General features: G+C 43.7%; 1 protein-coding gene across 6 annotated transcripts in view; it reads left to right on the top strand.

Moving 5' to 3' along the window:
• The window catches only part of WDR59 (WD repeat domain 59), an 89,753-nt gene extending 80,603 nt beyond the window's left edge, over positions 1 to 9,150 (top strand). For 4 of the 6 annotated variants that reach the window (XM_045443541.1, XM_045443542.1, XM_045443545.1 and 1 more), the window contains 3 exons: positions 1,146 to 1,272; positions 1,427 to 1,569; positions 8,409 to 9,150. In XM_045443541.1, coding sequence (XP_045299497.1) covers positions 1,146 to 1,272; positions 1,427 to 1,569; positions 8,409 to 8,644 — 506 coding nt within the window. In that variant the 3' untranslated portion in view covers positions 8,645 to 9,150. Of the gene's footprint in view, positions 1 to 1,145; positions 1,273 to 1,426; positions 1,570 to 8,003 lie in introns of all 6 variants that reach the window. The other 2 variants (XM_045443546.1, XM_045443543.1) reach the window with 2 other exon arrangements.
• Positions 9,151 to 15,690: the final 6,540 nt, after the last annotated feature.

Below are 15,690 nucleotides of genomic sequence, written 5' to 3'. Positions count from 1 at the left end.
TGGATTTCTAGTGCTCTGAAGCTGTGTGTGAGTCGTTGATGTGTAAACTTCGGTTGATGGATATGCTCCATTTTTTCCTTGTTTCTCATTTCTATTCCAATTTCCTATGATGGGGATGCTGTAGTCAGCAAGGCCTGGGCTTTCATGTTTGAACAGGCTAGTTTCCGGTATGCCTGTGTGCCTTGCTGGGTTGCTTTTCAACGTAGAACTTTGCGAAACTGACAGTGGGACTTCTTTGTGCTCACCCTGTAAACCCAACCCTCATCCTTTCTCCTTCATGGCACCCTCCCCCCCCCCCCCCCCCCCCCGCCTGCCCCCATCATCTGCCACTTCTGTTATCCGCCTCTTCCAATGCACTGCTTTCAACGTGGAGAAGTAAAGATGAGACTGATTCTGGCTGGCCATAAAGACCTATTTAATGAATAAGTGTATTTGTGGTTTACGGATTTTTGCAATTTCTTTTTAAAAATCATCTTAGTTTTCTTGAGGTTACCTGGGTGGCTTGGTCAATTAAGCACCCGACTCTTGATCTCACTTCAGGTCTTCATCTCGGGGTTGTGAGTTCAATCCCTGCATTGGCTCCATGCTGGGCATGAAGCCTATTTAAGTAAATACATAAAAATTATCTTAATTTTCTGGATTATAAAAGTGATACCTGCCCAGTGAAGAAAAACAAAAAGTATTAGAGAAGAAAATAATCACCACTGAACCTCCACCTAGAAACAATGTCTGTTAATATTCCAGAACGTTTTTTCCCAATCTGTATATGTGTGTGTGTGTATGTGGGGGGGGTGAGGGGGGTGGGGTCATTTTATATATATGATTATGCGTTCTGTTTTTAATTGGATCATGAGCATTTTCTCATGTCATTTAAAAAGTCTTTATGAGTCATGACTGCTTTATCCAATGTTCCGTATCACTACACCATAATTTGCTGCTTGAACATTATGTGTAACTTAATTATCTGGTCACCTGAACAGTAAATACCTAGACAAAAAGGCAAGGCTGAGAAAGAGTTCTGTTCAGTTATATTTCTCAGCATCTTCCAGGGACTAAATTGGGCGCATTCTGCATTATGAGGGTGTTCAGGCCCTTTCCATGCCTTCTCTGATTTCCCTTTTTCCTTCCCATTTGATTTTCTTCAGCGGGAAGGGAGGCAGAACATGTATCTTCACCTTGGGGAGAGTCTTCTCCAGAAGAAATCCGCTTTGGGAGTCTTACCTACAGTGATCCTCGTGAGCGAGAACGTGACCAGCATGATAAAAATAAAAGGTAACGACCTTCCCGGGCGAGAGCTGCAATTTCATAATGCCTAGATTCTCCAAAATTAGGACTCTTGCCTTAAGAAAGGCATATTGAGTTCATTTGGTATCGAGCTTGTTTTTTCTTAAAGGAACTGACAGGAAATCTTTTGAGTTTTATCCAGGCTTCTGGACCCTGCCAATACCCAGCAATTTGATGACTTTAAGAAATGCTATGGAGAAATCCTCTATCGCTGGGGGCTGAGAGAGAAACGAGCTGAGGTGCTGAAGTTTGTCTCCTGTCCTCCTGATCCTCACAAAGGGATCGGTGAATATCAATTTCTTTCTTTTCCTGTCACTGTCTGAAAGGTCCCATAATTTAGTTTGTCTGTAACGTAAGACTTGGAGTGAAGTGTTTTAGCTTCTCACTTTCAAGCTGCCAAAAACCCCTGCCTTTCATGACAAGCGTAAATTTCTGTTCTAAATAGTAGTAGTTCTGTGTGTGGTACTCAGATAGTGGTTTGAACGAGGGGTACTTATCCATATATTCCCCTGTTGTATATCAAGCACATTCTTCCCCTTCTGGAGTTCACAGACAAGCGGGGAGCAAAATTAAGTAGTTATAAGTGGTGATCCGTGTTTATGAGCAAACAAAAAGGATGTTGGTGCAGGGAGGGAGAATTTTAGGTAAGGTGTTGCAGTGGACTTGGAAGGCCTTTCTGAGGGGCTGAGGTCTGAGGGGTGAGAAGGAGCCATCCGTGAGGAGAGCAGTAGACATAAACAAGTGAAGGACGGCAGTGGCTAGAACACAATGAGCAAGAGGAGGGGTACCAGGTCAGATTGTAGGATAATCAGGGACTTGCAAGTCAGGGTACAGCGTTGGGCTTGTATTCTGAGTCCAGTGGTAAGCGTCCGAGGTATTAAGAGGTAAGTGACATGCTCTCATTTTTATTTTAAGAGAATCACTGGCTGTTAAACGAAGAAAGGATTGGAGGAGGGCAGGGGTGAAAGTCTGAAGGCTGTTAGGATAGTCAGAGGGAGATCTCCGGTCTAATGTCAGGCTCTGTCAATAGAGGTAGAGAGAGAGGGATTAAAAATACATTTTAGAGGGAGACTTACCATAATACGCTAACAAATTGGATGTCGGATTGCGGGGAAGAGACAGAGCTTATTAGGTAATTTCTGGGTTTCTAGCTCGAGCAACTGGGTAGGTGGTGGTGCCCAAATTAAGACAGAAAATTAGGAGCCCTGTTAGGGGCAGGGGATGTGTATGAGATGCCAGACCGTTCAGTCCCATATGTGGCCAGATGTGTGTCTGGAGCTCAAAGGGGAGCCTGGGGCTAGAACTAGGAGTCTGGGAACCTCCGTCATGTAGGCGGTCCTGAAGCTGTGATAGTGGGTACCTTGCCCTGGGCCTGGGGGTGGGGAGGGGGGAGGCCCGGTGGGGCAGGGGGAAGAATACAGGGAGAGCGAGTGCTCACCCGCTCCGGGCCGTGAGAGAAACCAGCCCTTGCACTGGCGTCTAGAGGAAGAAGCAGAAACAAACTTAGAATGAGACACCGGTGAGTTTTGAGGAAAAGCAAGACCGTGACCTGAAAGGAGCCAAGAGAAGAGATAGGTTTTAAAGGGTGACGTGGAAGACTGCCAGAGAGGGTGGTTTGAACACACATGGATTTCCTCTCTCCCCCAGATGCCCCAGAGCATCTATCCAGAGCTTTCCTGAAAAGGCATAACCATGTATGGGGAACAGTGTTGGCAATAGCATTTGGGGTCAGGGAGGCAGATAGGTTAGTGGTAGCTGATTTTACGGGGCCTGAACAGACAGGTGGAAAAACAGTAACACACGTCACAGAACCACCTGCCCCAACGATGGCTCAGGATTTAGTTATGCCCAGTTCCTCTGAAAGTGGCATGAAGGTAAGAGTAAGCACAGTATTGTTTGATGGCCTTTTTAGGCAGACCCCTGCCCCTAGTTTGCAGAGCAGGTTATTACCCTTTTTCTAGCACTATAGAAAATCGGAAATATTCGTTCTCCAGAGAAGGCAGACACCTTTCCACATTGAAAGGGCCCACCAGTGGGGCGCCTGGGTGGCTCAGTCGGTTAAGCATCCGACTTCGGCCCAGGTCATGATCTCGCAGTCTGTGAGTTCCAGCCCCTGTGTCGGGCTCTGTGCTGACAGCTCAGAGCCTGGAGTCTGTTTCACATTCTGTGTCTCCCTCTCTGTCTGACCCTCCCCCATTCCTGCTCTGTCTCTCTCTGTCTTAAAAATAAATAAACGTTAAAAAAAAATTTTTTTTTTAATATAAAAAAAGAAAGGGCTCACCAAGCACTTAGTGTAGTGAATGAAGAAAGACCCAGGATAAAGAGCAAACCCTGGGAGCTTCCAGAGAGGCAAAGCAGGTTAAGGAAAACGGATGGCACCGCACTTCTCAGGAGCAGTGAACTAGATACTGGAAAGGAGAGGACAATGAATGCATCAGTGCCTTCAGAATTCTCCAGAAAATGGTTTCTCACCTGGAATTCTACCCAAATTATCAGTCACGTGTGAAAGTAAACCTTCACCCTCTCCAAGAAGGAGATTCAGTCTAAGAAAGCAGGGAGTCGGGATGATGTTAAAGGGAGATCCACGAGGCCAACCCAGAGACAGATCCAGTTTGGAGCTTCAGGAGCATTGTCTCCAAGAAGAGAAAGTTAGAAAAATATCTAATGGATTTCAGTGTCCGATATATTTATAGAGATTCAGATATTTGATAGAGGGTTCGCAGGTGAATTACGCTAAGCCAACTAAGCAAATGAAAACAACAAGACAGTTACTAACTCTGAGAAAAACCAAATGTGCAGGAAAGGAAAAGTCATCATGGTTATGTGGCTCGGCTTGATTCATGTTCACCTAGGTAGATGGTGGGACGGGGTATATGAGTGGATGGTGGGATTGAGGAGTGGAAGAAGCTGCCAGGTGAAAGTTGAGGTAATGCTTCAGTGTGGAAGTTAAGAATTGGCTTCATAAATGTGGTGTTTGAGAATAGGAAGGTAGAAACAGAAGAAAAAGTTAAATGAGTTGGAAGGTTTTCCTCCTGAGAGTGAGGGGCAAGGGAGGTAGAAGGGAATGTTGGTTTTGTTAATAAGATGTATAGCATTATTTGACTCTTTAAGTTGTGTGTAATTAGTTTCAATTAAAAAACCCAAACAGGGCGCACCTGGCTGGCTCATTTGGCGGAGCATGTGACTCTTGATCTCAGGGTTGTGAGTTCAAGCCCCATGTTGGGTGTAGAAATTACTTAAAATCTAAAAAACAAACCAGAGTAATACATAGATCTGCATATTGAAGGATTATTTTAATACGGATTATTTTGGTGTATGTACTTGAGGAAATGCAAAGATGCAAAATGCTATTTGGGTAATATATTTTTCAGAGCATATAAATGCATGAAAGTTTATCAGAGAGAGGATTGCAGGCCTAGAGCAGTTTGTCTTGTAGAATTAGTTTTCAGGAAAATCTGTGAGTCACAGAGACAGGTAACTGGTATATTGCACTCATACTGACATCCACCATGAGAAGCATCATGCCAGGTTCTGTTGGCCGTACAAGGAAATCCAGGGGGTGGTTTGGTGGGGATGGGCGGGGGTTAACAAGAAGCCTATAATCCAATCAGAGAAGTAAAACAGGAACTCACAAAGACTTAGATGATCTTGAAGAATGAATAATATGTTCTAATACCTTTACAAAGAGCACTGCAAGATTTCAGAGAGAGGGGGTTATGAAAACAGACTCACAGACAAAAGCATTTAAATATTTTCATTTTTATTATTTGGAAGAATTGGACTGTTCACATATAGCAAACAGATATTGAGAGAAAAATGCTACAAGGTCACCAGGGCTACGTACAGTTAGGCTCCAAATTGCTGGAAAACCAGCACTTTCCTCTTGGGCTAATCACGTCGGCAAGGGTCATCCGATATCAGCAGTGAATTTTAGGAATAAGATTGTTTTCATTTAGGGAGTTAGATTTATAGAAAGAGGTCAAAGCTTCATCTGTTTTGAAGGAGTACTGCTGGGCAGAATATTCTTTTGAAAAGCCATCTCCATCATAAGATGGGTTTTGATTTTGTTGTTTTCCACTATGGCGTGTGGTGCCTCGTCACAATGGTGGCAGAGCAAGGTGTTTGCTTTGCTTTTTCAGCCCCGCCTCCCAAATCTTGCGCCAGAGGCGTGCATCTGCCCACCTCAATTTTGTTCAGTGATTTTTATTTAGCTTATTAATTAATTTATGTCTTATTTTATTTGACTTCCATTTATTAATTTAGCGTCTTATTTTTTTGGCTGGTTTTATTTACACTTGTGTAATTGATGTTCGTGACACAACTCTTCCCTGTGAGGGGCCATATGACACTAAGCCTCAGGAACTGGCTTCTGCCTGAGGGTTTCATAGAGCCTCGGAAATCGTAATTTCATCGTTTATGTGCCAGACATGTTTTTATTGTCCTTATTAGTTTGTCTCTTAGGAACCAAGAATGATCCATTTCACCTCCGCCACGTTTCCCCTGCAAAGCCTACACCTGTGGTTGTATGCTTCCTTCCCTGAGATCCCCAGGTTTGTCAGTATTCCTATGAAAGATACCTGACAGCTTCCCGATCACAAACAAAGTCTACAGCCCTTTGCATATCCAAATGTGGTGACACTTAGCACGAACCCCACCAGCATGGCCCAGATGTGTGCACACCCTTCTCAGTAATGGCCGGTCCATCATGCGTAACAGTAAGAGTTAAGAGAGAAATACTAAAACTACACTTAGTGACATAGTGTTTCTGTATTTTCTTTGTGAATTTGTATCCACTTAGAAATTGTTCACATCCACCCCCCCACAAATGATTCATTAATTAACTAAATGAAATGTTAGTTCAGAGCCTTAATAAGGATTTTTAGAAATTATACTTAAACTGACTTACTGTGAAGAAACACAGTTACCGATGACATATTGAGTTTTTCAGGGAGATGACATTTTAGTAATTTTACCCGGATAGGTATGGAGGATAATTAAGTTTACATACACAGTTATCTCAAATGTCAAAGAACAACGCTTTTTTATTTTGTGTCTTATTATTTTATTTTTTAATAACTTTTTTAAGTTTATTTATTTATTTTAACAGAGACAGAGAGCACAAGCAGGGGAGCGTAGAGAGAGGGAGAGAGGGAGAGAGAGCATCCCAAGCAGGCTTGCAGGGTCAGCAAGCCTGACGTGGGGCTCAAACTCATGAAACTGCGAGATCATGACCTGAGCCCAAATCAAGAGTTGGACGCTTAACCGACTGAGCCACCCAGGCGCCCCAAGAACAACCTTTTTTTTTTAAAGCCATACTATAATTCACTATGTTGAACATGCACTTTTTGCATTCTCATAATCTTTAAAGGTTGAATCTTATCAAACCAATGAAACTACTAAAGGAAATATAAGAAATTTAAACTAATTAGGCTTTTCACAAGAACATAAACCAAAGTCTTACCTGACATAAACAGTCAGGCTTAGAGGGACAAGACATGGCTGTTTTTAACCAAGATCACCAAACCACTCTCATTTGTCTCAGGATTGACCTGAACCAGGACTATCATAAAATCTTTCCTTAGTTACCATGTATTTTAGAAGTCTTTAGTGGTACATTTTTGTGACCACCCGCAGTCACGAAGCAGAGGGACCTGGCTCTGGCGAAAGGAAGGCTCCTTCCTGTGTTGTAGGAGGTAGAAGGAGTAGAGGAACAGGTAGGGAGATGCAAAGGTTTGGTGGCTGGAGAGGAAGGCTTCTCTCTTCTCAAGGCAGAGGGGAGGCCGGCAGGTGAGGGGAGCAGGGTGTGTGCGAGGAGTGCGCGGGCTGCTGCGGAGGCCGGAAGTGCCGTCTGGGGAATGGCAGAGAAGCCCCCCCTCCAGCCCGCCCCCCGCCCTGGGAGTCTGTCGTGGATTTAGTGGGAAATGCATCTTGACGGTGGGCCTTCCCTCACTAGTGCTCGTGGAGTCGGCAGCTCCACCGGGGCCGGAGGTTCTGCCGGGCGGTACCGTGGAGGGAAAGGTGGGGATACTTGCGAGCAAGTGATTGGGAGGTTGGTTCGCGTCACTCAGACTGGCCCCGGGGGAAGGTGACGCCAGAAAGGGTGAAGGCTGTACATGACAGGTGAGGACCTGCGAGGCCAGGTGGGCGGAGGGTCGGGGGGGTGGGTTTTGAAGGCACCAGGGATGGTGCCAAGAACCGGGGCTGAAGGAAGAGTGAGAACCAGGAGAGAAGTCCTGAGGGAACGGGGGTGTGTTCACGGTGCCACAGGTGAGAGCGGAGGAGAGGAGACAAGGGTGGCGAAGCCAGACGGCCTTTCCTCAAGAGGAAAGGTGACGGTCTGGAGGCAGTAATGGGGCGCGGGCCTGCCGCTCCTGCCCTGGCGCTCTTCAGGAATCGAGACCAAGGTGGCCTTTGCTCCAGAGGTTGGCAGAGGTGGCAGGCTACAGGCAGGGCCGGGCGACGAGGGCACCGTCCCGGGAGAGAGCGCAGCCGGTGGGGAGGTTTGCTCCCAAGCTGGCCCGCTGGAAGCGGGCCGGGCAGACGGGAGGTCGGTACTGGCCGCCCAGACTCGGGGTCATGCCTGAGGTAGACTAGGATGTGCGGGTGAGGGGGTTGGCCCTCGGGGTCTCTTCCGGGAGGCCGGGGGCCAGCTGTCAGGTGGTCCTGACCGCAGTGTCCTGACCCGGCTCCTCTCGTGCCACTTGGTCATTGGTGGGCAGGTAGGGAAGACGGCGTGAGACTGGTCAGCCGTTGCTGGGTGTCACTGAGTCCTTCGCTTCTGTCAACAAACGATCGGTGGCCACCTCCACGAGCCAGACCCGTGCAGCCACTGGCATAGGAGAGAATGAGGCGTAGCTACCTCCTGGGCTTTTCACCCGAGGCCCCTGGCCACCAGGCGTCTGGCACGCTGTCCACCTGCACCCCGCCGGCAGGGACGGCAGCTTCTCTTTGTCAGACTTAGTGAGATTGTGGACGAAGAGCTGCTGTTGAAGAAAAGGGAGCACCACAGCTGTGATAGAATCCCGTAGAGTCCTCCAGCGAATACGTCGTTCTCACAGTGCCGTGTCCCTCTGCGGAACTAACTTACCGTGTCTCTTGTTCTGGCCATCCCCACCCGTTCGCAGAGTTTGGCGTGTACTGCAGCCACTGTCGGAGCGAGGTCCGTGGCACGCAGTGTGCCATCTGCAAAGGCTTCACATTCCAGTGTGCCATCTGCCACGTGGCGGTGCGCGGCTCGTCCAACTTCTGCCTGACCTGCGGGCACGGTGGGCACACCAGCCACATGATGGAGTGGTTTCGGACCCAGGAGGTGTGTCCCACCGGGTGTGGATGCCACTGCCTGCTTGAGAGCACATTCTGAACTTACAGACCTTGGGAGTTGTCACAAATCCCGGAGGACCCCGTAAACGCTGGACGGCAAGTTCTCCGCCAGGAGAGAGGCTCCCGAAGCCATTCCCAGCTAGACTGGGGCACGTTCCCCTCAGAGACTGCCACAGCCCCAGCCACTCATGAGCTTTTGTTTCTCTTCTGTGTGGCTGTTGATGGCAGCGATGTCACCGGGCAGGAGGAGAACAGATGTGCAGAGCCGCGTAGCCAGGTGGAAATTTCCTTGCAGAAAGGCACCTGGCTCCAGAGCCATGTTTACCTTTAAGGTGTTAACCATAAACCACTGAGCAGCATCCTTTCTGATGCCGTTTCAGACCACGGTGGGATGCAAAGGACGGTCTCCTGAGCCGAAGGACGATGGACATTAACTTAGTTGACAAGTGGGCCTGTGATGTAAATTGGTACATTTAATGGACTGATGGGTAGTGGCCTTTTAAAAATGCTAAATTATAAATATATGATGTACTTAAAGAGTCTAAAGGTGTCTCTTTTGTTTGTTATTTCTCTTCAAGCTGATCTTCCTTGGCTAATAAAATTCAGGTAATTGTTTGGGAAAAAAAGATTGAACAATGTTTCATTTTTTTATTTTTATTTTTAAAATTTTTTAATGTTTTATTTATTCTTGAGAGAGAGACAGAGCCTGAGCGAGGGAGGGACACAGAATCCAAAGCAGGCTCCAGGCTCTGAGCTGTCAGCACAGAGCCCCACACGGGGCTCAAACTCATAAGCCATGAGGTCATGACCTGAGCCAAAGTCGGACGCTCAACCAACTGAGCCACCCGGGCGCCCCTGAACCATGTTTTCGTGAGATTGTTTTTACCCTGCTTCTAATTGAAGTTAACTCTTTTGGATAGGACCAAAGTCAGCGCTCACATTTTCAAAGGAAATGCTGATTTACTCTTGTCATCTGATTGGAGAAGATAGAATTTGACATTGCAGTTTCTTTCGAACCCTTTTAATCATTTTATTTAGCAAAAGGAAAATGAGATGGCTTCACAGCATTGATAGTCAAGTCTCTCATTGCCACAGGGTAGGTTGGCTGAGTTCCGGTAGGTTCCTCCCACTCTTCATTTGGGCTTCCTCACAGACGTTGCCCTGTGTTTATCTGCATTCCAGGTGACTGTGACTCACATGTCCACCTATTTTATTCTTCAGAACGATTTTCAAACTCTTCACGTATGTGCCAGGGAAATTTTTTTTTTTCACATTTCTACTGAAATATATATTTGTTTCTTAGAATGTTATAGTTTCAGGGGTGCCTGGGTGGCTCAGTCAGAGTTAAGCATCCAGCTCTTGATTTCAGCTCAGGTCATGATCTCACGGTTCATGAGATTGAGTCCTGCATCAGGCTCTGTGTTGAAAGTTCAGAGCCTGCTTGGGATCCTCTCTCTCCCTTTCAAATCTCCTCCCCACTCCCCCCAAAAATAAACGAACTTTTTTTTTTTTTAAGAATTTTTCTGTTCCAAATTGATTAACTTAAGAAATATAACTACATGTCTCAAAACATGTCATGCATCACTATGTTTTAAACTGTAGGTCAGGACCCAATAATGGATTGTGACGTTGATTTAGTGGATAAAAACTAGCATTCAAAAAAATTGAAATAGAGTAGAAGAGAAAAGATGAACATATACCATACATACAGTGAATATCATTTTGTGTAACTTGTTTATGAGTGTATATGCACAACATAACTTCATTTCTAACTGAGGGTTGTGGTCAAAACATTTGGAAAACACTGTTCAGGATGATGCATCTACTTCGTCCCCTATGTTGCCAGGCACAGAGCACCGTGATGTAAGAGAAGCCTAGATTGTGTGCAGTGTGAGAGCAGAGGTATATAGCCTGGGCTCTGACCAAGGTCAGATGCCAGCGTCTCCGCAGACTGAGCTGAGAAACGAGGTGCAACAGGTAGGTTGGGAGGCTGATAAAGGACGTGGCCCAGGAAGCCTGAATTTCTCCACTGTCTGTTTTTCATTTGCGTTGAGGCTGCTGTAATGGCCATCACAGGATGGGTTGACTAATTTATACTAAGATAAAGGATCTGTTACCTTCTTAAATGAAATCACACCATTTGCAGAGAACAATCTTTTCTTGTTCCCCACTGCTCAAACTAATGTAAAATCTGTCCCTATCTGTCCTCATCAAGAATTAGATGTTTTCATTGTTTTAGTTTATTATAATAACCTTGTCTTCTAAAACTAAAAAATCATCATAATGAGTGTTAAGAAATTTAAAGCTTAAAAGATTAACATAATGTTGGGGTGCCTGGGTGGCTCAGTGAGTTGAGCACCTGATTCTTGGTATCAGCTCAGGTCATGATGTCATGGTCATGGGATCCAGCACTGGGCATAGAACCTGCATGGGATTCTCATTCTCTCTCTGCCCCTATCCCACTCATGGGCTCTCTATAAATACATACATACTTACATACATACATACATACAGAAGTAAAAGATTACATAATCTCTTCTTTCAACACATGTGTTCCTTTTGAATTTCTAAGTTACCAGAACAAAAGCCTAATATATATATTTTTTTCCAAAGTCTAATATTTTAAGAATATTTGCATTTCAAGGGGAGCAGGAAGATGGTGGCAGATTGGGAGGACCCTAGGCTCACCTTGTCCCACGAACACAATTAGATAAATATCAAGTCATCCTAAATACCCCAGAAACCGACCTGAAGACTGACAGAACAAACTCCACAACTAAAGGTAGAGAAGAGGACACACTGAAGAAGGTAGGAAGTGCAGAGGTATGGTTTAGGGGGGAAATGGACCGTGGCTGCTGCAGAGGAGAGGGAATTGTGGCCGCAGAGAAGGATGAGAGAGAAGAGCACACAGGCGGATACATGAGGGGAATATTTCTCCAAGGCCATTGGCTTATAAAACGAGAGGGGCCGAATTTCATGAGTGCTTGCAACCAGTGGGGCTTAAAGCCTGGAGTTTTAAAGGTCAGTGGACTTGGCTGGGATAGACGCTGGAAGACACTGTGCTGCTCCTGGAGGGAAGGCAGGCAAACAATCCAGGGGCATACCGCATGGGAACTGATTTGAAGAGTGCCTAGGGTACACAGTCGGGGGAGTATTTGCTCTTCTTAGAGCACATCTCTGAAGAGGCAGTGTTCACAGAGACACCTCTCCAGGAACAAAGGAGCTGACTGGCGTCATTTCCCTCCCCCTCAGCATAAACACACCGACCAATGGGAAGCAGTGTAACACAGACAGTGGCTGCCCAATTTGCTTACACTAAGTCCCCCCCCCCCCCTTCCAGTGGAACTGCCTTTCTCAGTCATGCATATCTCAATCCATTGTGGCAGGCCCCTCCCCCAAAAGACTAGCACAAACCTGTGCCCACACCATGTCTCCTAACAAGAGTTTTGCAGGTGTCTTAGTTCCAGTGGAGGCAGTAACTGGTCTCATTTCACAAGCAGACCAGAGCACTCCTAGTTAAAACTTGCCACATTCAAGCCAGGGACCAAACACTGCCCACCGTAGGTAAAGAGAGCCTCTGCAACGATTGACCTGAAGGGTAGAGCATCCAGAACACAACAGCAGAGCACACACTAGAGACACTCCCTGAAGTGCCAGGCTCTGAGCACTCCATGACCTCTTCTTCATAAGGCCATTACTTTCACAAACAGGAGACATAACTGGCTTTTCTAACACAGAGAAGAAGGAAGAGGCTTAGACAAAATGTGAAGGCAGGAATTTATCCCAAATGAGAGAAGATAAGGCCACAGCCAGAGATCTAAATGAAACAGATATATGTAACATGTCTGATGGAGTATTTAAAGCAACGATTATAAGTATAGTTACTGGGCTTGAGAAAAGAATGGAAGACATCAGTGAGACACTTGCCACAGAGATAAGAGTTAAAAAAGAATCAGAGATGAAGGGTGCAAAAAAAATAAGATTAGGAATACACATGATGCAATGAACAGCAGCAGGCTGGAAGAAGCAGAGGAACAAATTAATGACCTAGAAGACAGTAGTGGAAAGCAATGAAACTGAAGAGAAGAAAATTATGCAAAATGAGGATAGACCTAGGGAATTCAGTGACTCCAGGAGTCCCAGAAGAAGAAGAGAAAGGGGGCAGACTATTTGATAAAAAATAGCTGAAAATTTCCCTCATCTGGGTAGAGAAACAGATATACAGATCCAGGAGGCACAGAGAACTCTCATCAAAATCAATGAAAGCAGGCCCACAGCAAGATACATTGTAATTAAATTTGTAAAATAGAGTAATAAAAAAAAAAATCCTAAAATTAGCAAGACAAAATAAGTCATTAACTTACAAAGGAAAACCCATAAGGCTAGCTGGAGATTTTTCAAAAGAAACTTGGCAAGTCAGAACGTAGTGGCATGATATATTCAAAGTGCTGAATGGAAAAAATCTGCAGCCAAAAATACTGTCTCCAGCAAGTCTATAATTCAGAATAGAAGGAGAGATAAAGAGTTTCCCAGACAAAAACCAAAGGAGTTTGTGACCATTAACCAGCCCTGCAAGAAATATTAAAGAGGTCTCTTTGAGTGGAAAGGAGAGACCAAAAGTGACAATAAAGGTGGGAAACACAAAGCAGTAAAAATGAATATTTCTGTAAAAAAAAAAAAAAAAAAAAAATCAGTCAACGAACTCACACAAAAAAAGGATGTAAAATACATTAGCATATACCTAAAACATGGGAAGGAAAGGAGAAAAGAATGGATTCAAACCTAAATGACCATCAACTTAATATAGACTGCTATATGCAGATTTTATATACAAACCTATTGGTAACCATATATCAAAAACCACTAATAAATATGCAAAGAGTAAAGAGAAAGAAATCCAAATATACCACTAAAGAAAATCAGCAAACCATGAAGGAGGGAAAAACAAGAAAGGATCAGGGAAAATCTCCAGAAACAACCACAAAACAAGTAATAAAATGGCAATAAATACATGTCTATCAATAATTACTGTGAATGTAAATGGACTAAATGCTCCAGTCAAAAGACATAGGGTGACAGAATGGACTTAAAAAAAAAAAAAAGACCCATCTATATGTTGCCTACAAGAAATTCACTTAAGACACCTGCAGGTTGAAAGTGAGGGGATGGAGAAATATTTATCATGCAAGTCAATGTCAAAAGAAAGCCAGAGTAGCAATACTTATATCAGACAAACTAGACTTTAAAACAAAGACTTTTTAAACAAAGAAGGACACTATATAACAATAGAGTGGACAATCCAGCAAAAAGATATAACAACTTTAAACATTTATGCACCCAACATGGAAGCACCCACATACATAAGACAATAACAAACATAAAGGAACTAATCTATGATAATAATAACAATAATAATAGGGTACTTTAACACCCTGATTACATCAATGGGCAGATCACCTAAACAGAAAATCAACAAAGAAACAATGGCTTTGAATGACACTCTGGACCAGATGGACTTAATAGATATATTCAGAACATTTCATCCTAAAACAGCAGAATATACATTCTTTCAAGTGTACATGGAGCATTCTCCAGAATAGATCACATATTAGGCCACAAAACAGGTCATAACAAACACAAGAAGATTAAAGTCATACCATGCACCTTTTCTAAAAACAACACTATGAAACTAGAATTCAACCACAAGGAAAAATCTGGAAAGATCAAAAATAAATGGAGGTTAAATAACATCTTACTAAACGATGAATGAGTCATCTAGGAAAAGAAACTAAAAAAATATGTGGAAGCAAAATGAAAAGAGTTGCCCAAAACCTTTGGGATGTGGCAAAAGCAGTCCTAAGAGGGAAGTTAATAGCAATACAGGCCTACCTCAGGAAGCAAGAAAAGTCTTAACCTAACCTAACCTAACACCTAAGGGAGCTAGAAAAGAACAATAAAGGAAGCCTAAAGCCATCAGAAGGAAGGAAATCATAAAGATTGGAGCAGAAATAAATAATACAGAAACTAAAAAATCCATAAATAAAACAGAGGGGCAACTGGGTGGCTCAGTTAGACATTATTAGTTCAGGTCATGATCTCGCAGTTCACAAGTTTGCATCGGGCTCTGTGCTGACAGCTCAGAGCCTGGAGCCTGCTTCAGATTCTGTGTCTACCTCTCTCTGCTCCTCCTCTGCTCACACACACACTCTCAAAAACAAGTAAACGTTGAAAAAAAAATTAAAACACAGATCAATGAAACCAGGAATTGGTTCTTTGGAAAAAATCAATAAAATTGATAAACCTCTAGCCAGACTTATCAAAAAGAAAAGAGAAAGGGCCCAAATAAATAAAATCACAAATGAGAGAGAAATAACAACCAACATCACAGAAATAGAAACAATTATAAGAGAGTATCTTGAAAATTTATATGTGGACAAATTGGACAATGTAGAAGAAATGGATAAATTCCTAGAAACATATAAATTACCAAAACTGAAATAGGAAGCAATAGAAACCTTGAACACACCGATAACTAGCAGGGAAGTTGAGTCAGTAATCAAAACACCCCCAACAAACAAAAGTCCAGGACCAGATGGCTTCACAGGCAAATTCTTCCAGAAATTAAAAAAAAAAAAGTTAAAACCTATTTTGTCAAACTTCCAAAAAATAGAAAAGGAAGGAAAAGTTCCAAATTTATTCTTTGAGGCCCGCATTATCATCATACCAAAACCAGATAAAGACACTGCTAAAAAAGAGAACTATAAGCCCATATCCCTGATGAACACAGTTGTAAAAATTCTCATTAAAATGCTAGCAAACTGAATCCAACAATACCTTAAAGAAAAGTCATTCACCACAATCAAGTGGGATTTATTCCTGGTTTGCAAGGGTGGTTCAACATTTGCAAATCAATCAGTGTGATATTTCACATTAATATGGGATAAGAGCCATAAAATTTTCATAGGTGTAGAAAAAGCATTTGACAAGAAGTACAACATCCATTCATGATAAAAACTCTTAACAAAGTAGGTTTAGAGGGAACGTACCTCAACATAATAAAGGCCATATATGAAAAACTCACAGCTA

The sequence above is a fragment of the Leopardus geoffroyi genome, chromosome E2 (genome assembly GCF_018350155.1).
Source record: "Leopardus geoffroyi isolate Oge1 chromosome E2, O.geoffroyi_Oge1_pat1.0, whole genome shotgun sequence".
Classification (NCBI taxonomy): domain Eukaryota; kingdom Metazoa; phylum Chordata; class Mammalia; order Carnivora; family Felidae; genus Leopardus; species Leopardus geoffroyi.
Note: the sequence above shows the minus strand (reverse complement) of the source record. Positions and strands in the feature narration are given on the sequence as shown.